Source organism: Lissotriton helveticus, chromosome 4_2 (assembly GCF_964261635.1).
Source record: "Lissotriton helveticus chromosome 4_2, aLisHel1.1, whole genome shotgun sequence".
NCBI lineage: Eukaryota > Metazoa > Chordata > Amphibia > Caudata > Salamandridae > Lissotriton > Lissotriton helveticus.
The window spans coordinates 18186079-18209341 of NC_136064.1; the positions used below are offsets into that span (position 1 = coordinate 18186079).

Below are 23263 nucleotides of genomic sequence, written 5' to 3' on the forward strand. Positions count from 1 at the left end.
ACACATAATGCGGCCCCTCTGAGCCTCTCTAGGCTCATGCGCGTTGGGGCGACCCACTGCCAACTGGGGCCGCCCAGGAAGCCTTCACGGCTTCCTACTGGCACTAGGCGCGAGCTCGCGCCACTGCGGGGGGGGGGGGCGGACACCGACAACGTGTCCCGGCGCCCCTCCTCTCTTCTGCCCCCCGCGTTGGAGCCTTGCAGGGCTCAACACAAAGACTGGCCCCTCGAGCCTTCCCAGGCTCTACACACCGTTGGAGCGGCCCGCTGCCATACGGGGCCGCTCTGACGAAGGGGGACCTCCCACTCGGCCCGCCCTCAGCCCAGACTCACCGGGGCTCACGGGGCGGCTCCTCCGTCTTCCTGGGGCAGGCGCCGACAATGCGCCTCGGGCCCCCAGGCTCTCCCCTCTCGGCATCGGCCGCCATCTCCCTCGCGCCTTCCTCCTCTTCCTCCCGCCTCACAGGCTGCGGGGCGGGACTTCCGGCCGGCCGCGCAGGGATTGGCCGGCCGGCCAGGTACTTCCGGGTCGCCGCGGGCAGCGCGGCGGCCCTCGCTAGGCAGGCAGGCGGGCAGCAATCGCGAGGTGGGCACTCGTAACTCACATAAACCTGGGCAAATCCAAGTCGGGAAAATGAGCGGAGTGGGCTCCCGCGCCGATCCGCCGCCGGCCTCCAGCAGCAGCGCGCTTCCAAGCGCTATAGAGGCACACAAAGCGCTCCAGCACTAGAAGTGCAACCAAGCGCCATGGGCGGGAAATAAAGCGCTCTCAGCGCTAGGAAGGACAAGTCCAGCGCTCCCAGCGCTGGAAGGCAATAAAGCGCTCTCTCAGCGCTAGATGCAGATGAAGCGCTCCCTCAGCGCTACCGGGACAAGTCCAGCCAAGTCCTTCAGCAATGCAGCTCCACCATGCTGCACAAAGGTCCCAGAGAGTCCCAGGGGGCTAAGCAAAGTCCCCCCTTCAGCCCAGGCAGGGCAGAAGGGTCCCCCCAGGAGTCCAGGAATCCAGGCGCCCAGGGGCTGGGCAGCGCCCACCCCTGGTAGATCCGACTCAGCCACAAGAGCCAGGACAAGAACATTTTGGAAGGGGCAGAGCCCCTTCTTATCCACAGAAAAAGCTTTGAAGCCTTTGAAGCTTTCGTGCAAGGCGAGCCCTAAGCTCTGGGAGTATCTGGTTTCCCTCCCCTGTCAGCCTCAGGTCAGAGGTGACAGGGGGCCATCGGGAGGGAGAGTCATCCAGGGTGGGCCGACAGACACAGCCTGGCACCACCAGAGCTCTCTCCACTCCTCCCTAACAGCAGATGGGGGGCCTTTCATCTACGCCCTCCTTCGGGGCCTTGCGGACCCTGCAGACCCTGTTCTACTCAAACCAGACAGTCCATCTACCAACAGGCCCAGGCATGCCTGGGCAGACTCACCAGCCAATCACACGCTAGCACCAACTTACACAATTATGCCAACTTCCAAAAGTGGTACTTCTGGACTAGACACAGTCATGCTGCATACATCATTTTGCAGCATTCATTCTCACGAGTTCATACATATCAAACTCGACCCTGCACTCCCCATGCATCAGGAATCTACCATGGGCATACATATTCCCCATTCATTCCTATGGGAGGGCAGGTCACTTACCATCCATACACAGAAAGCACACGCACTTTACACTGTACCACAGTAAAAAAGTGCGCAGAGGCCTACAATCACCAATCCAGGTTCCAAAAACAGGCTAGGAAAAAGCAAAAAGTCACGGGGTAGACCTGCCCAAAGGACCGGGTCCAACACATCCCCCTTCCAGCCAAAACGCAGGGTAGACCAATCAATACACTGATGGTCTTCAATGCTTTGGGCGACAAAACCACGGAGACGGGCCTGCAGGGCAGGGCCACCTTACAGTTTTTCGCCACTCGGAACCCACAGGGATTTCCCTCAACAAAAGCTCTCTGACACAACTAGGATACCCCACTGGTACACACTAGTCATCCACAGCCAGAACCAGGCCCTAGGCCATCCAAAGATCACAGGTCCTAACCAATCCACAGAGTGGGGGCAGCAGCCCCTGGCACACAATAGCCAATCTCCACTCTCTCTCTCAGGGTAGCTACACTACCACTGATCCTACACCCTAGGGACCACACCCTCGGCTGTCTAGAGGTCACGGGCAAGCATGCCCCACCCTACCTCCATCAATGTTAGAACTGGGGGTCTCATTGTTGGCAGAGGTAAGTACCTTAGACCAAGTAGGGACCCTTGCTTCCCGTCATGGTGAAGGAATAACCCTCACAGCGAAGCACTCACCAGAACACAACTCTCCTACCAGATCAGGACCTCACTCCGTCACTGGTCTATCACCTGGAAACGATTCCACTTCTGAGGTACAAAGCACACAGCACCAGTCCCTCTTCAAGCAGGTGGGGGGACACAGCACACAGCAAAGCCCCCTTTCCTCTACCTTAGTGGAAACAACAAACTGCAGGTGGGCCCCAGAACACACAGCAAGGGCCGCCTCCTCAGTCTCTTCAGTTGACCCACCTTAGTAGAGACTCCTCTTGACCTAGAAGTTTCCTAATCTCCCAACCTAGGATTTACACCCTTAAGTTGCACCGGGGTCAGAAGTACACCGTCCTTCTGCACCCCCTTCCAGTTCCACTATCACAGGCACAGTATGTCTCAGGCTAGACAGAGCACACGCCAGCGGCGTAGCAGTGACACACTTTCCTCCCACCGGGGTCAGAAGCAAGGACACCGTCCCTCTGCACCCCCCTCCAGAGTTCTGCACCCTCCCACCTGGGAGCGGTACCCCTGGAAGCCAACAACCGGTCAGGACACTGGTTACAGATGCCCTTCCCTCCAGATCAGGCTGAACCTGAACCTGGCCTCCCCCCTCCTCGGGGAACAACCTCCAGAGGCCCCACAAATGGTCAAGCACTCTAGACGGTTAAATGCTCAGCGAACCAGGACTTCTGCACCCTCCACTTAGGAGCGGTACTGCCCAACACTAGGACCGCCGGAGGTCTGGTTACAGAAACTCCCGGTCCTCTTGACACAGGAAGATCCTCCTCAAATGACTTATACGTACAGCCTAGGCCCCTGACCTGGCGCTCCCTTAGGGAACCCTCCAGGCCCCGAGACAGGGTTTCGGGCCAACGTGGGACACACCGTCCCACACTCACTCCGCCTCCACTGAGACAGGACGTGAGCCCCTACACCCCTACCATCCTAATGGGACATAGCTGGGCTACACATGAACCTCTTCACCTACACAGGATCATCAGATACACAAGCCACTACTTTTAGAATCACTTTCTAATGTCTCTGCACGACATCCAGCACAACGCCAGACATCCACCTTCTTGTCCAATGCCTCGGCAGGATCTCCTGCACACCACCAGAGGTACACCTCACGTGCAAGCTCCTTAAAAAAAAACTCACACGAACTCCTCCAGTTCAAGACACCACTCATCCACACACTCCCCCTCCAGACTGGTGAGACAGTTCCTCACTGCCTCTGACTCTCAACCCGTCACTCTCTTACTGAGCACCAGGCACCATACTCTGGGAACTGGGAATGGGAATTCACGCACTGGACACATTTAAGCTGCCACCACTGGATCCTACGCTACTGGGGAATCCAGACACACACACACTACACTCAGGGAATAACCACCCTCCTGAGCAAGCAATTTCTCCTCCACCCTCCCTCTCTTCCATCTACCCACACAGGGACAGGAATAGGAGTTGGACACAGGACCCAGCAAGGGATTCCTAATCTATGGGAACCTCCCCTATCTACTGGCGTCCCGCCCTGTCATTTTCTCTCATCTGCCACTAAACATAAAGCGCAGGAACACCATCTGAAAATGACACTTTTGAGGAAAAACAAAATCAAAAACAATAATCCCAAATATGTGACTATCTGAAAAACGCAGAGTTTTTGTAATGTAGCCAGTTGTCGCTATGGCACTGGGCAAACGCACGTCCAAATCCGCACCGCTGACCCACCAATGTTGGAAACCGGCTATTTCTGGTAGGCTAAGGCTTATGCCAAAGCCAGGCAGAAACCACCATTCCAGTCAGGGCAAGGAAGTCACACGCCAAGATAACCCCTGCTCACCCTCTAGGTAGCATGGCGCGAGCAGTCTAGGCTAAACTCGGAGGCGATGTGTAAAGCATTTGCGTCAGCGCACGACAGCAACAACATATTAGGTACACCACAAAAGAGACTCCACACAAGGTTATATTAAAATAACTTTTGTATTGTAAAAACATATCAGATAGAAATTACACATGTACATTGTGCCAACTGGCACGGCAATATTCACAAGGGATTATGTACACAGGACAGGGCCACATAGGCCACTGTCATAATCAGCACTTCTAAAATAGAAATAGTACTTATAGAACTTAGAATAAAAGTGTATAAAATCACTGTACCACAAAGGAACAGTTATAGATCACCCCCAGTAACTACTGGGGACAGGTAAGTACCACCTACGCAACCCTACACTCCTTGGGAGACTGTCACGCAGGGGACCAGGACCTCACTAGGACCACCTGTACTAAGAAAGAACAACCACCTAAGGATGAAATCCACTTAGGGGTATAGCTCAAAACACACTACCCATGATGCATGAATATACATTCAGAGGAGTAGTAAAGAAAGAAAACACATGATGTATAGACCTACACATTCAGCGGTGTTCAGGACAGAGCACATGATGCAATTAAAATACAGTCAGGGGTGCAGCGCAAGAAGACACATGATGACTAAACATTCAGAGGTGTAGCGCAAGAAGAGAAAGACACATAATGCATGAAACATTCAGGGGTGTCAAAGTAAAGCAATAGCGCAAGAATCACATGATGTCTAAAAACATTCAGAGGTGTAAGATCAAGGTGCGTAATCATACTAAAAGCATTACATTTCCTAGCACCACATCACAATGCGCAAAACTCACATTAGGCAGATACTATCACATGAGCCACTACCTGTGGCAGTCCCTAGGCCAACGGCCTTGTTGGGGCTCAGACGCCCTGAGTCTCAGTGTCAGGGTGCGCTGCCATGCAGCGCCAGTCTCAAAGTACCAAAAAGCCTAAACGTAGCAGGTGCCCACAAAGTGCTGGGCACCTGGAGAACAACAAACTTGCGCCAGGGCCCTCACTGGCCCTTAGGCGCCAACTGCGCCACTGCTGGAGCCACACAGGCTCTGGGCATAGCACATGCCCCAGACGTTGGAGCCACAGAGGCCCTAAAGCAATGATGCCAACCGTTGGAGCCACACAGGCTCTTAAAACACAGATGCCCCCATGAGCCTCACCGGACTCTAGCCCTCACACTCAGGGGCAGGAGGGGACGAGCACCGAAAATATGCCCCGAAGCCCCCCTCTCGAATATGGCCCTCTCGGGAGCCAAACGGGCTCGTACACATAATGCGGCCCCTCTGAGCCTCTCTAGGCTCATGCGCGTTGGGGCGACCCACTGCCAACTGGGGCCGCCCAGGAAGCCTTCACGGCTTCCTACTGGCACTAGGCGCGAGCTCGCGCCACTGCGGGGGGGGGGGCGGACACCGACAACGTGTCCCGGCGCCCCTCCTCTCTTCTGCCCCCCGCGTTGGAGCCTTGCAGGGCTCAACACAAAGACTGGCCCCTCGAGCCTTCCCAGGCTCTACACACCGTTGGAGCGGCCCGCTGCCATACGGGGCCGCTCTGACGAAGGGGGACCTCCCACTCGGCCCGCCCTCAGCCCAGACTCACCGGGGCTCACGGGGCGGCTCCTCCGTCTTCCTGGGGCAGGCGCCGACAATGCGCCTCGGCCCCCAGGCTCTCCCCTCTCGGCATCGGCCGCCATCTCCCTCGCGCCTTCCTCCTCTTCCTCCCGCCTCACAGGCTGCGGGGCGGGACTTCCGGCCGGCCGCGCAGGGATTGGCCGGCCGGCCAGGTACTTCCGGGTCGCCGCGGGCAGCGCGGCGGCCCTCGCTAGGCAGGCAGGCGGGCAGCAATCGCGAGGTGGGCACTCGTAACTCACATAAACCTGGGCAAATCCAAGTCGGGAAAATGAGCGGAGTGGGCTCCCGCGCCGATCCGCCGCCGGCCTCCAGCAGCAGCGCGCTTCCAAGCGCTATAGAGGCACACAAAGCGCTCCAGCACTAGAAGTGCAACCAAGCGCCATGGGCGGGAAATAAAGCGCTCTCAGCGCTAGGAAGGACAAGTCCAGCGCTCCCAGCGCTGGAAGGCAATAAAGCGCTCTCTCAGCGCTAGATGCAGATGAAGCGCTCCCTCAGCGCTACCGGGACAAGTCCAGCCAAGTCCTTCAGCAATGCAGCTCCACCATGCTGCACAAAGGTCCCAGAGAGTCCCAGGGGGCTAAGCAAAGTCCCCCCTTCAGCCCAGGCAGGGCAGAAGGGTCCCCCCAGGAGTCCAGGAATCCAGGCACCCAGGGGCTGGGCAGCGCCCACCCCTGGTAGATCCGACTCAGCCACAAGAGCCAGGACAAGAACATTTTGGAAGGGGCAGAGCCCCTTCTTATCCACAGAAAAAGCTTTGAAGCCTTTGAAGCTTTCGTGCAAGGCGAGCCCTAAGCTCTGGGAGTATCTGGTTTCCCTCCCCTGTCAGCCTCAGGTCAGAGGTGACAGGGGGCCATCGGGAGGGAGAGTCATCCAGGGTGGGCCGACAGACACAGCCTGGCACCACCAGAGCTCTCTCCACTCCTCCCTAACAGCAGATGGGGGGCCTTTCATCTACGCCCTCCTTCGGGGCCTTGCGGACCCTGCAGACCCTGTTCTACTCAAACCAGACAGTCCATCTACCAACAGGCCCAGGCATGCCTGGGCAGACTCACCAGCCAATCACACGCTAGCACCAACTTACACAATTATGCCAACTTCCAAAAGTGGTACTTCTGGACTAGACACAGTCATGCTGCATACATCATTTTGCAGCATTCATTCTCACGAGTTCATACATATCAAACTCGACCCTGCACTCCCCATGCATCAGGAATCTACCATGGGCATACATATTCCCCATTCATTCCTATGGGAGGGCAGGTCACTCACCATCCATACACAGAAAGCACACGCACTTTACACTGTACCACAGTAAAAAAGTGCGCAGAGGCCTACAATCACCAATCCAGGTTCCAAAAACAGGCTAGGAAAAAGCAAAAAGTCAAGGGGTAGACCTGCCCAAAGGACCGGGTCCAACAGTACCTATATTCATTTTCATGTATTACGCTAAACCAAATTTAATGCAAATTAATGTATTTTGGGCGGGTTTGAATACACATACAATATTAGTTATGTTTACTACGCTTAGGTTAGTAAATATGGACATAGATTCCGTGGAGTGGGTGTGATGTATTTCCTATGGGAACTGTACCAATATACCTGTTTCTGACCCTTGTCCGGTTAATATATCAATAGTGGCCATACAACGGCACAGAAACCCGTTTTCTGATTAGGTCATAGCGCATGCTACCACGATAGGAAAGCACTATTCCCCCAGCCCCCATAGAAAGCATACCGAGTTCTCAAAACAAATCAAACCTCCAGCAACCTGAGAAATCCCCCGCAGCTATTGTTTTGATTTAACCAAGAACTCCAGTAAAGAATGTATGAACGACCAGTTCTTATGACATCCTTATTGACGTATTTATGTCCATCCTTACGTCAATCTCGGCACCTTTCAGGTATAAATATTACCGACATTGCCCTAAGCAAACACACGGTGGTGACGAGATTGGAGCAGCGATACTTGCCGAGGAGCCCAGCTGATGCAGAAAAAGCCCACGGACGCTGCCCCTCCCTTTTGACGCGCTGAGAGAGAGACGCTGCCTTTTCTCTTGCCGAGAAATCCAGCTCCGGCGTTCCTAGCCGCCCTTGCGGGCAACTGGGATATCGAGTCCTGAGATTGAGATACCAGCCCTCCAGCCTTCTAAATCCCAGGTACTGAACTGAATAACCCCTCACAGAGAATTCTTGAATCAGATCCTTGGCAAAGCAAACTTAACTTAAACTACTTATCTACTCCCACCCACGTATTAGGCTTAGGTCAGGTACACCGGGGTAGGCGTAGTTAGAAGCACCAGTTGAGTACGATTAGTCAAATGTATATATGTATATAACTTTTATCCATTTTAGTATCATATGGCTAAGAAACCATATAAATGCTTTTACAGTATTATTTTATAATTCTGTTTTTACTGTATGCACTTTACTTAACTATAAGTATTGCAATAATAGCGATTCATTTCTCTTGTATGAGAAAAGAGACTGATCAATAAAATAACATCTTTTTATTGAACTACGCCCATCTCTTATTTCTCTACAAACTGGTGAAACTAAGAATGCGCGTACTGACTGAGTAAAATAAGTTGTCTTTTGTTTTCACACGACTCTAGAGATATACTCTTGATTAGGGGAGAGCAAAGTTGTCATGTTCTATGGTTGTCAGAAACTAAATCCCTTCTTGTCTATCCAGGGAGGTTAAACTCCTCCTTGCCTATTCAGAAAGTTTCTAGTGAACTCTGAGCTAGCTGGCACACACATAACTTTAAGTCTAATATCGTCGGTAGAAGACCTAGTTAACCTCAGTCCTACGTCTATACTATTGAAGATATTATTCCAATGCGCAGAGCCTATTGGGATAATAGGAACTACACTACAAAAGCATGCAGAATCTGGCATATCTGAACCAACAGAGCTATGCTGAGTAGACATAAAAGTCAGTCAGCTGCAGGAGCTTACCACCATGGCATGTAGTGTGGCTTTCTCATAGTAGTGTATCGGCGTTCTGTTATTAGTCAGCTCCGGATAGCCAAACCCTGCGATATGGACCACATCACAGAAATGCAGAGCAAATGTAATAGCCAGCAAGCCGCTTGTTGGTTTCTGCAGGGAAACAGCAAGGAAGGAAGGAGAGAGAGAAAAAGAACCATGAAGGTCACATCACTTACATTACTTTTAACTTAGGACATTTCCCTATCTAAACAAGTTATTGCAAAGATTCTGGACCCTGAAGAAGTTCATTTTACTAAACTACTGCCTGGTTAAACTGCCCAGAAACATATAAACATTCTTAAAGAAATATAAACAACTTTAACCACATACTGTAACATACTGTAAATATATTTACTATTTGTTTGTTTAAAAAAGTATTTTAGGCTGGCATTTAGGTGAGTTTACAACATTTCTATTTTTAGCAGATATATTACACAGCAAAAATGCATTAGACCTTGGTTATAGTTTTCTATATTCATAGACCCAGACACCAGTCAACAGTTCAGTGCAAGCCCTTAACAAATAAAGTAGAATACTGATTTTTGTGAACTATATATTAAAAGACTTCTCCAATAGTAATTTAATTTTTCAAGGAATCCCTATATATGTATAAGTCTTTTAATATATAGTTCACAAAAATCAGTATTCTACTTTATTTGTTAAGGGCTTGCACTGAACTGTTGACTGGTGTCTGGGTCTATGAATATGAATATATATATATATATATATATATATATATATATTCCCTCCAAATACCTCGAAAATTTACGAAGCACACCAGGACACACCGAGTTCGTTTGCAGGTTTATTAGCAGGTGAAAAAGTGCGACGCGTTTCGCCGATAAGGCTTGCTCACGCGCGTGAGCAAGCCTTATCGGCGAAACGCGTCGCACTTTTTCACCTGCTAATAAACCTGCAAACGAACTCGGTGTGTCCTGGTGTGCTTCGTAAATTTTCGAGGTATTTGGAGGGAATTATTCGAGGCCTGTCGGTGGCCTGTCCAGGACCGCGCAACGACAGCCTGTGTGCACAAACCGGCATTGGAGGAGGGAAAAAAAAAATATATATATATATATATATATATATATATATATATATATATATATATATATATATATATATATATATATATATATATATATATATCTCTGCCACCAATGTTTCCGCCTTGGAATCAACCAACAATATTGAAAGGGCACAATGCGCTCGGATTAAATCTACGTCTCAGGCCCCATCACACATAAGAGATGTCATTCTTACCTTCCCTTATACCTGACAATATTGCCTGTTACAGGAGTAATTGTTTGCCAGGCACAGGTTCAAGAAATCGACCGGTAGCAATCACCCGAACACCTATTCTTAGAACTCTCCCACCTCTCCAGATAGGTCACGCAAAGAACGTACTTTCTTTTTCATACCCTCACATCAAAGTGTGGACCTAAAACTGACGACTTCGGAGATCTCTCTGGGGCGAGCCTATAATGTGCCTATAAGAAATGGGCAGAGTAATTATCCAATGTAGGCACACCTTTCTTACCCATTTTGGAAAATAACTCTACGGCCTACATAATCATAAGACAAGGCTGAAGAGTGATGCAAAAAAATCAATACACCTGGACTGGTCGTGTACTTCAATCCAAAACTCTCCTCCTCCTAAATTTCACCAGTCAAGTAGTTTTAAATGCAATGTCGATCTAATTCAGTCAACTGTTACATTAAGATCAAGTTCAAAAGCAATTACGCAAACTTGGGCAGGTTTATATCTTAACATCCAGGTGAGTAACTCATAACTAGGCCTGGGCGGTAAATTCCGTTCCGTTCGCGGAATTTGCGGAATTTGGGTAATTTCACGTTCCGCAGAGAACGTGAAATGACCCAAAATTCTGCGTTCCTTGCCTTTGCGAAATATTTTGCTTGTTTGCGTTCTCAAATGCGTGTTCGCGAGATATTTCCCCCAGAGCACGCAAACAGCAATTGCGAACAGAAAAAAAGCATAGCGAACAAGCAATTCCGCATGTTCGGAACTTCGCAGAGATTTTTTACCGTTTGCGTAACGCGATTCCGCAAATTCCGCCCACCCCGACTCATAACCTAACTCAATCAATTCAGAATACTAAAGCTGGTTCTTACACAGAAGGTCCAGCAGCAGGAACTTTGGACAATTCTCCCCGTAACCCACTTGGGGAGTACATCTTTAAATTTTTCATGCACACTGAACAGCAATCACTGTGAAGTATGAACGGACTTCCATACCCAGAAATAAATGAAAATACGAGGTCTTAAATGGGCGGGGCTTATGGTTTATAGTCCACATGGCTGCCGTGAATGCTTTGGAAAACGCCAGTGAACAAGGGCATGGAGCCTGAAATGCATAAGTCAATAATGTGCCTGATTCTATATATTCTATAGATTCTATATTCTGTATATATATATATATATATATATATATATATATATATATATATATATATATATATATATATATACATATGTATATATGTATATATGTATATATGTATATATATATATATAATTCAATATAGTGATTGAGTACCAGAGACTTTAATCCTGTTTTTAGAAATAAGCTAGGAACTATAGATGTCAGTTCTCAGCAAAGTAACAAGTGGGGCTGGGGATATCCAGTTTCTGTTTATTCTCTTATGCCATCTCATTTTCCCAAGGTCAATGGTAAACAAACACATTGATCTATATATGGCTGACTGAGGCTATAGAGAAGTGCAGAAACATTCAATGTGGATACAGACTGCAAGGTCAGTGCTTTCTGACAGTGGCTTTTTTAGTCACTCAGACCCTGGTTCGGTGAAAATCCGTTCAGCTATTCGGAATGTATAAGGACATGTGAGTGTCTAGTGGCATGTTGAAGAATCACTAGATTAGTAGACGTTTGCCTACAAGTGGTGCATATGTGCACAAGCACATTTTTTGTATGCACTGCAGTGGGAATCACGAATATCTCATACACTTCTCAAACGTATACACTGTCCATGCTACACACACCTGACTCCAAACACTTCTGGCACATCACAGGCGCTCTATAGACAGTACTTCGACTCTAAATGACATATTACTAACTGAGCACACTCCTGGCTATCCACATTCCTGTGTGCACACCTTTAACTCTCCACTCCTGAATGAATACACTACCGAATCTACACACTCTACTATGCATTCACTCCTCAACATCTATACCCTCATGATTCCATACTCTGCTGACATCTCATACACTCTTATCTCTACACAAACTCAACTCCCCAAAAATATTTGATTTCAAGACACTTAAGTGCACAAACAGGTCTTTATACACATTGCAGACTCCACACAAACACACACACACACATACACACACCCAACACACTTGAGTGACTCCACATTCTCACCCCACACACACTTCTAATGTTACATACCTAGTCCTGATCCCACACACAGTACCATAAACTCATGAATGACTGTCCACACACTTTCCTTACTACACACTTGACTGTACACATAACTCTCCACTCCTGACTAAACGCTCATCTGAACCCACTCACACTACTACTACACACTCACTCCTCACCATCTACACTCTCATGACTCCATAACTTCCTGACATCTCATGCACTCCTTAATTCTGCACACTGTCCTATAAACTCTCAACTTCTCTCATTACCCATCCGGCAAGGACACTTCCAACTCCGCACACATTCCTCACTACACAATTGTGAGTCTACACACACTCCCAATCTGACAATGTGCCACAACTTGACTCTTGCATAAAAACCTTCTTAAAACCTGACTTAGATCTTTTCCTTCATAACAGACTGTTTCTGTATTTTCTGTACAAAATTCTGGCAATGCCAACTTCACACTCACTTCGAACTTCACAACTCTTGGTAATTCAACAAGGATACAACACATGAGATCACTGCATTTTGAAAGCCCTCCAGGTGGAATTCACAGACAACGATGCCAAGGCCATGGATAAGGTGAGTTAGATGAACTACAGCATACTTGTTGATACACACTGACTGTGGGGTCTTTATTTCAGATGAACCATCTGTGACACAAGCCTCAGAACAATATCTTTCCAATGTACTACATATACAAAGAGGGCACAGGACTTACTGGCACTACTATACTCTTAGTTGTCACAACTGTGGCAGGGAAATTAACCTTATTGGCAAAACAATGATGAATGGTGATTTATAACTAGTGCTGACTGCCTACAACAGTAGTCCTATCCTGTGAACTTTTATTTACCAATCTTCTTTTCTCAGTTTCTCCATAGGGCCACTAGATGTTTTTTTTAAATATTCATTTTTACTAAGCAGTTGTTCGGAGTCAAGAAAATACAATAAAACAGGAGATAAAAGCGTATTAATGCCACTCGCAGGGGGCTGGAACATCTCTTATCGCGAACATACCTCCCGACCACGAGTGCTGCATCATGCGCTGTGGAGGTAGTTGTCCACAGCCTACATTCGGGAAGAAATTGTCGTTTACCCTCCATTCTCCCCCACTCAGCCTGTTTCAAAAGCCCCCCTATGTTGCATCTATGGTCCCCAAATCTTTTCAAATTTACGGGGGCAGCCTCGGGCTTGGTATGTTTTACGTTCTGCCAGTTGACACCAGTCAAGGTTATCTTCCCACTACTTGACCGTAGGAGGTCTGCTCGCTCACCAGAGTCTAGCCACGTTAAGCTTCACCACCCCGCGGCGGTGGCCAGCCACCGAACAGAGTGTTTGGGGCAATTCTCTTTCCCTGCAATACCCAGTGTCAGCCATTTGGCCTCTAATGGGACTATCAGTCCAGTGACCACCTTCATCCCCTCTATATACCCCCGCTCCAGAAGTGTTGGATTAATGGACAATCCCAGATCATATGATAAAAGGTACCTATGTTACCACATCCCCTGGCACACAAGTCCAACTCGCAGCAGCCCATCCGGTGTACCCTGGATATAGAGAGGTGCAACTTATGTAACACACAGAGTTGCACCAAGCGAAATCTGGCTCGTATGGCTACCTCCCTGGGGCTCTACAGAGCTCCCCCCGCCATTCCTGGTCTTCCAGGGGGCCCACATCCTCTTTCCAAGCCTCTCACAATGGAAACAGTGGGTCCGATGAGTTATTCATTATCTTTTTGTATATTAGGGAGACTGCCTTAGTGACCATAGCACCAATGGTGATGGACTATCCAGGATTTTCCACCTTAGTGAAGAGAACTCCCAAGGGATTGGGTAGTTCTCCCCACTTTCACCTCCGTGGGGACTCATGTTAGACTGGTCAGACTTAGGGTGTCCTGCCTCACACCTTTTACCTATCTTAGGGCTGTGCACTTTACCAATGCTAACTAGTGCTAAAGTGTTTGAGTAGAAGTTTAATTGGTTTATACTCAATTGAAATATTTATTTTACCTATAAGTCCCTTCTAGAGTGGTATACCATGTACCTGGGGCTTGTATATTAAAGGCTACTAGCGGGCCTGCAGCACCGATTGTGCCACCCACTTAAGTTAAACCATGTCCAAGGCCTGTCACTGCAGTCTGTATGCTGTTTTAGACTTCCAAGATGACTTGGCATTGAAACCCTCCTAAACTCCACTCTTATTACACACAAGTCGCCCCTAAGTTAGGCCCTAGGTGGCCCATAGGGTAGGAAGTCTTGTATTTGAAAGGTGGGCATGTACTTTTTAGTATCACATGTCCTGGTCATGAAAAACTCCTAAATTAATTTTTCACTACTGTGAGGCCTACCTATCCATAGGATAACATTGGAGATGCCTTATTATATTTAAAAATGTGTCATATCCAATTGGAACCAGGTAGCTATATGTTTGGTGTCTTTTGACTCTATATTGAATAACCCTATTTAAAAGTAAAATAAGGGTTTTTGATTACAATTTTGAAAAAGCCACTTTTTGAAAGTTTACATTTTTCGTCCCTAAGTTCTTTTGGGCCTGCAGCCTGCCTGGGTGTAACTGACAGACTTTGTGAATTCCTCCGAGACAGTCACACAATAGAGGGATTAGGTGTTTCTCAATGGGTGATCTGCTCGCAGGAGTGGAAGGCAGAGCTGAGCACAGCCCCACTTCCAACTGAATAGGGAGCCTTCACAGAACGGACCTATCACCTAAACGTGTGTCACTGCAGCCGAGCTAGGGCACAGTAGTCAGGAAATTCCTTGCACTGCAAAGCAACCACTGTCTAGAAGCTTCTCCCACCTTCCAGAAGCAGAGCACCAGGGTATAAAAATAGGGCTTCAGACACCAACTCTACAGTACAGTTCTAGGCCGAGATGCACATAGATTTTTTCAATAAATTAATAGCATTTGTAAAGCGCACTACCTACCCGTGAGGGTCTCAAAGCGCTGGGGGGAGGGTGTGGGGGGAGGGAACGCTGCTACTGTTCGAAGAGCCAGGTCTTGAGTAGTCTCCTGAAGGTTAGGAGGTCGCAAAAGGCCCTATTTGAAGAATGTGGCCATTTGCGACTGGAAAAAAAGCCTTTTTCTATGTACCAAACCCTATTTTGCGAATCAGTAACCTATTACCGAATCGCAACATGTGTTAGCTAATCGGTATTAGGAAGAGGCTTAAGGGCGTTCCTTCCAAATAGCGATGAGCAGTGGTATGAGTGAATATTTTTCGACCGAAATACAGTTTGCATTTTACCGCTTACTGCAGGTAGGTGGTAACCCATACACAAACAAGAAACAAAGAGACCCCTTCCCTTTTGTGAATGATTGCAAAATCGTTTTTTAAGAGCAGAGTAGGCACACTGCCTGCTCTCAAAAAATCAAAAATAAACTTTTCAATTTTATTTTTGAAACTCTTCCAGTTTTCCTTTAAGGGAAACAGGCTGTATTTTAAAAAAAAACAAAAAAAACATTGCTTTATTTAAAAGCAAGCACAGACATAGTGGTCTGCTGACTCCAGCAGGCTGCCATCTTTGTGATTTTAGCGATATACAATGGGTCGAAAACTGAGACCTACCTCAAGAATATTAATGAGGTAGGTCAATTTGTGACCCACTGGGAATCGCAAACAGCGTAAAACTCACTGTTGTTCATATCTGTTGTGATTTCATAAAAGCGATTTGCAAATATTCGCTATTAGGAAATCACAAACTTGAATCTATGCACATCTGGCCAATGGACCTGTGGATACTCAGTCCAGGAAGAAGTAATGCTGTGCTGCCTAAAGGATTACCACTCTGCTGGACTACTGATCTGAAGGGCTGCAGCCATGCTGAACTGACCTGCTACCCTGCTTCGGTGAGGTACCTAAGATTACCAGAGTGACTCCAAGGGCAAGTTGTCTGGTATCCTGACTTGAGCCTCATTGACAAAAGGCTCCAATAACCTGGAACCCAGCACCTGAATTCTGCCATCTGTGAGTTTACCCTGCCAAGTGGTGAAACCCCAGTAATAGACCCTTAGAAGTAGGCTTAAGGTGCTTTGCCAGCCTCTGTGGATCAAGAAGAACAGACATCTCCTCTGCTGCATGGCACAAACCCAAGCAGAACTGATGCACCACCGACGCTACAATAATTAAAACTGCTGAAAAGACCCACATTGCAGACGCATCCTTGACGCAGGCCCTTGCATCCCTCATCGACGGCAGCCTTGACAATGCCAGATTCCACATCACAGCCTTGCAGCTCCTTGAAATCAACACATCACTCCGAATGTGCAATGCATCCTCAATGCTGGAATTCGCATCACAAGCCCTCGAAGAGGTACTCGATGACGACGCAAGACCTCGCAACATAGCCTCGTCACAACTCGGAACAGGTGCATTGCTTTGGCTGAGTGACGCAACTTCAGCGCAGATCCTCGCAATGTCCACAAAGCAGCATTTAATGTACCTTGTTCAGTGGGCCTAAATGGGTCCGTGTAGCCAGCCCGCCGTTTTGGTGCTATTTTCCCTAAAGTCTTGAAAACTGCATTATCTACGGGTCTGCTGATTGTATGTTTGTCGTTTTGATCTTGTTTCCTTTATTACAAATGATGCTACTATTCTGATCTGGTGTGGGATCCTTTTTGTGTGGTGTTTATAATTTTATTTCTGTTTGAACTGCTGTACAAATACTTCACACTTTTCATCTAAGTTATGCTTGACTGCTGTATGCCGAGCTACCAGAGGGAGGAGCACAGGTTAATTTAGGGATGGCTTGTGCCTCATCCCAGCAAGGACTGTGGTTGCTGCTTGACAAGAGCCTCACACCCCAGTCAACCAACAACCCCATTTCCTACACACAATCACTCACTTTCCTAACTAATTCACACACATACCTAACTGCACATCTGCAAGTTAAAGACCACCAGGTAGACATCTGGAGAAACATTTAGAAGAGGTCTTTCATTTTTTTCAGTTACTAAAATCACTCATTCATTTTTTCTATGTTATAGAATTTTTACTTTCTTTTTACTTTTCCGTATCTGGTAGTTGTTGCTTTTATTGAGAAAAAGGATGCATATTTTGAATGTATGTCAGTGCACGGTTTTATGGTTCAGCTTCGGAATAAAATGAATCCTATTTTACAGACTAATGTCTATAAATCCATGCACAACATTGTTCTTGAGAGTTTGACAGAAGACTTGACCGATCTCCCAATGAAGGGTTATTTAGTTGACTTATTAGAATACTACGTTGTCATATGTTGCAAGACGACAAACAATTTGTTTCAAACAGAACATTGTCAGGCTCAATTGTCATCTATTATATCAGATCTGACATGATTCCTTTTAATAAATTATAGATTTACAGCGGCATCAACCAAATTTCAAAAACTGATGATACAAGATGATGCTACCAACCCCCCTTGACACTTGATTGATTATCAGGTATTAGTTAAGAAAAATGTTTCCTAGATTTGATATGATGTATGTTTGTATGTTCTCTATATTGCCTCATAGCTGTGTAAAGATCTTTTTTTGAATAAACCTGAACATTTTGATTTCTTTCTCAACCGTCCCTCTATATTTCCTTTCAAAAGAATGCATGATTTCAATTATATATTGGATGTCCTATCCCTCCAAACTGATCTTCGAGAGGTTACAATAATGTGAAATGTTGCAGTGTGACAGTTATATTAAATTATTCCTTAAGTTGTGATGAGAATTCATGTCTATGTCCTTACAAATTCTTTAGAAACCATCTAAACTGTTCCTACTGCTTCTGCAAATACACGTGCAGCCTCTAGAAAGTAAATTGTGCAGAGTGGAGGAAATACATGGTATTGTTCACTTCATATTCAACACAAGTGATCAGGTCATTGGATATTACACCGCTGACGAAGGAAACTTAGTGGGAGGACTGTTTCTCTTCGTGGCAAAGACAACCGCGGAGTACCTCCCTGTTCATATTCTAACGCACGAGGACCACCAATGTTAGACCTGGCACCATTGTCGGTGGATCTCCCTTCCATTTTTGCTGTTGCCTCATGTGTTTTTGCTGGTGTTAGATGCTTTGGGCACTGTGCCAGTGCCACAGTGCAAGTGCTCCCTACTGTAAATGAATGTATTAATTAGTGATTCCACGATTGGCTATTTGGTTTACTTGTCAGACCCTAGTACAGAGCACTGAATGTGCCCAGGGCTTGTAAATCCAAATGCTGCTAGTGGGCTTGCAGCACTGGTTGTGCCAACCACAGAAGCGGCCTTGTAAAATGTGTCTAAGGTCTGCCATTGCAGAGCCTGCATGCAGTCTGGTACTGTCATGCTGACTGGGCAAGTGCACCCACTTGCCAGTCCCTAAACCTTCCCTTTTCTTCATATTAGTCACCCCTATGGCAGGCCCAAGGGCAGGGTGCATTGTAAGTATAAGGTGGGACAAGCTCTGATGTGTGTGGCATGTCCTAATAGTGAATTACAGTCATTTTCGTTTTTCACTATTGCAAGGCAACCTGTTCTCCATAGGCCAGAATGGGCTGTTAGATTATTACATGTTTATAATCCTAACAGACTCAGAGAACATGGTAGAAATTCGAGTTTAGTATGCCTGGACTCAGAATAATAAAATACATCTTTTAGTGAAGTTTATTTTAATATTCTGTGTTTGCAAATACCACTTTTAGAAAGTAGGTATTTGCTTGCCTAACCAATTCAGCCTGCCTCTGCGAGGTTGTGTATTCCTTCGTCTGGTTTTGTGAGTGACAGGGCTGGGGGATTCCAAGAGTCAGGCTGGGGCAGCCCGGTGGTGAATAGAGAGATCTGCATCTAGATGGGAGGGAGGAGTTGCACCTGGGACCTGAATAGGGCTGGGCCTTCCCTCTACAATGCCAGCTCCACCCCCTGTGGTGCGTCTGATGTCTCTGCCATGCACACTGAAAGAAGAGAAGGAAGTCTGTCAACAAATTGCACCAGGACTGTACTTGCCTTCCACAATGCTGGCTCCACCTCCTGTGGGGAGTCTGAGGTTTCTGCACTGTGAAAGGAAAGGAGAAGTCTGGTAAACAGAGTGCTTCAGAACTGGTTTGGACTGGGTACAGGCCCCTCTGCCCTCAGAGAACAAAGGATTTTGGGGTATAAATATTAGGACCCTGATCCCATGAAATTAGATCTCTTCTGGGCTTACAAGACAAAACCTCTGTTGCGGAGAGAAACCTGAAGAAACTGAGGAGAGACTATTCCCAAGCTGAAGTGCTGCTTGGGGGATTGGCCTGCAGTGGTTGCCTGACCGCCAAAGAGAGGAGAAAGAACTTTGCGTACTTTACTTTCAACTTGTGAAGAGATCTACAAGGGCTTGGAAGAGAGCTTTCCCCCTCACCGAAGTCTCAGGACCAGTAGACTTCACCAGCCTTTGTGAACTGCTGCTGGAAACGCTGTTTCAGTGGCTACAGAGTCAGGGAGCTGTGACCGACACTCACGACCGGCCCGGTGTCCTGTAGGCACCATATCAAGAAACGTCTGCCTCGAACAACACAAGTTCTGAGCTCACGTCTCCGTCCTGACGCCATCACCGAGCCGTTGCCTGCACCGCGACTGGTGGACATCGCGACGTGCAACGCCTCACTACACCGACTCATACTGGTCTGTCCGACGCGGTCACTGCTGCTGACTTTGAGTCCTGTGAACACAGCGGAGTTGGGCACTGCCTCGCACACTTTGCGACGCACCACCCGACTCGCACCGCTGTCCGGACTGATTGACGCCAGTTCCCGAACTCCGGCTCTGTCGCCGCACCACAAGCTGCAAACACCGCATCGAAGCACCGTCTCACCCTGCAACGCACGCCTTGGATCCACCAACTCTGTCAACTGGTCGCTGCCTGCACCGAAGGCTCGGATAACTCCTGTAAGGAGATTTTTAATATTGTTAGAGACTTCACCTCTCCGCCCTTGGCCAATTCTATTCAGGGTCATTCCAAATCTTGGCTGAATGAACTAGCTCATTATTTTGTTGACAAAATAATTACCATTCAAGCCGACCTTGCAACTTATTCTAAACAGTCTCGGGTGGTTGATCCGGATGCTGTTTTTTCTGCGAATCCCACTCTTTGGGAATTTCCGCAGTTAAGCCTTGCCGCTTCATTGGACTACTTGACAGGCTTGAAATCGGGCTCCCCTTTAGATCCTTGCCCGGTCTCTTGTCTTAATAAAATAGCCTTTGTGCTAAATAGTCCTATTAACTCCATTCTAAATTCCTCATTTTCTTCTGGCATTGTTCCACAGGCTTGGAAGAGTGCTCTTATTCTTCCACTAATTAAAAAACCAACTTTGGATCCCATCATACATGCCAACTATAGGCCTATTTCTCTCCTCCCTGCTCTGGCAAAGGTGGCGGAAAGGCATGTGCACCGATCCATCTCAGATTTTATTGAGAATAACAACATGTTGCACAGTACCCAATCTGGGTTTCGTGCGAATTACAGCACAGAAACCGCTTTACTGGAAGTCACCACCGCCATTAGAGAGGTCTTAGACTCGGGAGGTAAGGCCATGTTGGTCATGTTAGACTTGTCGGCGGCGTTTGACACCGTTCCCCATGACACTCTCCTAATTCGACTCTGGGATTGTGGTCTTAGGGGGACGGTGTGGACCTGGCTTAAGTCATTTCTAGCCAACCGCCGGCAAACGATCTGGGCGCCACCTCACTCCGCAGCTATGTCAGTCCTGGAAGTGGGGGTCCCTCAGGGGTCTATTCTTAGCCCCCTGCTTTTTAACATCTTTATGGCCCCCCTTGCAGAGGTTGCGGAGTCGTTTGGCGCTCAGATCGTGTCTTACGCTGATGACACCCAGCTCTTGTTCACCCAGAACAAGAATGAGATGTTTGATGGGACACGTATCAGAGGCTGCTTAGAAGCAGTCTTTGACTGGTTCAAGAGACACGGCCTGAAATGCAACTCCGATAAGTCGGAGCTGCTTTTTTTCGGGTGTGTCTCTGAACCAAATTGGAAAAGTTGGTGGCCCCAGGATCTTTTCCCTCCTACCAATGCTAGTACCAAGGTTAAAAATCTTGGTATCATTGTAGACAATGAGTTGACTTTTGGACCCCAAATTGCCAGTCTTGCAGGGAAATGCTTTGGTATCCTGAGGATGCTCAGGAAATTTCTTCCTTTGATTTCCGTGAACCATCGCAGGGTTATCGTCCAAGCATTGGTAGGGTCTCGCTTGGACTATGTAAATGCCCTTTATTTGGGTCTTCCTAAATATTTGGTAAGGAGACTTCAGGTTGTGCAAAATTCAGCTGCACGGGCCATCTACGGTCTTCCTAGACGAGCGAGTACTTCTAACCTGCTTAAGGAATTGCACTGGCTCCCTATAGCCAAAAGGGTGTTGTTCAAGAGCCTGACTCTAACCTATAAGGCTCTTCACGACCTGGGCCCCAGGTATATTAGAAAACGGCTTGCTCTGTACAAACCGAGCAGAGCTCTTCGCTCTGCCTCCCTGCTCAAAATGTGCGTTCCATCCATCAAACGCACTCGACAAGGGGGGCGTTCGTTTCACTACCTGGCACCACGTGCCTGGAATGAATTGCCTTTCGATCTTAGACAGGCCCCTAGTCTGATGTCTTTTAGAAAGGCATTAAAAACCTGGCTTTTTAGTTATGAATTGTGAAGTCTTTTAATCCCAGTTATGTTTTCTTTCCAATAAAGGTCCTCTTCGCCAAAGCGCCGGGACACTCCTTTGTGAGTAGCCGTTGCGCTATAGAAGAGCCAAATTAACATAACATAACATAACCGCATCGAGGAACAATGCTTCCTTTTCTGCACTGCGACGAACACTGGAACCGGCTCGCATATCCGTGCCGGGCGCCTCGAGTAAAAGGTACTGTGACTGAGTCTCTCGACATTTGAGTGGGCCGTACCGACGCGGTCCGCTGGATTTGCTCGACTCTGTGTTACTTCAACAACGCTGTAGCCAGACACGGCTACCGACTCGCACAGAACCTTGATCTAAGCCTTTTAACCAGAACTCTTGAAATCTACTAGTACTGTGGATTATTTTTGTCTTTATTGGTCTTGTGGTAACTCTATTTAAAATATACTTATTTCTGATATACAACCTTGTGTGGTGTCCATTTGTAGTGTTGTCACTGGGTTATTGTGTGTGGTCACAAATGCTCAACTTACAACACCTCTGAGATAAAGCCTTGCTGCTCATACCAAGCTACCAAGGGGGTGAGCAGGGGTTATTTTAGGAGTGTAATTCACTTATCCTGACTAGAGGAGAGGGTCCCTATTTGTACCTACCTACACCAACTGGAGACCCCCAATTCTAACAACCAATATTTTATAAAGAAAATAAAATAAAAATGTTTTCTATTGTATATTTTAAACTTTTCTTGGATGCTTCCAGGTTTTGAGTCATTTTAATAATGCACGTTATATTTACTCTTCTTTTTTCATCAACAATATCTTTATGATCTGGAGATTGGATACTTTTGTACGATGCTGAAACAGAAGTGCCAAGGTATTGAAGAGACGAGTACAAAAAGTAAACAAAGGGGATGAAATGAGAGGCGACGTGATATTGAGCTGATAAAAGAAATGGATTACAGGGTTGAAGTAAAAGTAAAATCCTAAAAAGTTGGAAGGAAGAAGTAAACTCCAGCCTGTTTGGTGCTCGGTTTTCTGTATATTCTGCTGTGTGACCTTTAGGGATCTGAGACTTTGGTGAATATTGTTAACACGGCACAGTAAGAGAACACGCACAGACTTGGGGCTCCCCGGCTATTTGTTACCCATTAATTGCATCAGAGCTAGTAATTGGCACCAATCAAGTAAAATGTTTTTTGAGTGGTAAAGACCTCATTCTCACACAAAGGAGTTAAGAGGATTCTTACTTTAGGGGTACATTTTCCACTGGGATATATTTAAGAGCCACAAGGCGCCACTTATCACAGGGTCTGGAATTGCTATAATATTCTACACCTAGTAAGGCACATATACAATGTGTGGTTTCACACTCCAGGCTGATGTTTAGTTAGAGGTGATCTGAACATTTCCACAAATTGTGTAGAGTTACAGAGAAGCCATTGCATCTCA

General features: G+C 47.2%; 1 protein-coding gene across 6 annotated transcripts in view; it reads right to left on the minus strand.

Annotated features, from left to right (window-relative positions):
* ST3GAL4 (ST3 beta-galactoside alpha-2,3-sialyltransferase 4) overlaps positions 1-23263 on the minus strand; it is a 520175-nt gene that overhangs the window by 43836 nt on the left and 453076 nt on the right. For 5 of the 6 annotated variants that reach the window (XM_078640129.1, XM_078640132.1, XM_078640130.1 and 2 more), the window contains one exon: positions 8744-8887. In XM_078640129.1, coding sequence (XP_078496255.1) covers positions 8744-8887 — 144 coding nt within the window. Of the gene's footprint in view, positions 1-7207; positions 8888-23263 lie in introns of all 6 variants that reach the window. The other variant, XR_013594038.1, reaches the window with a different exon arrangement.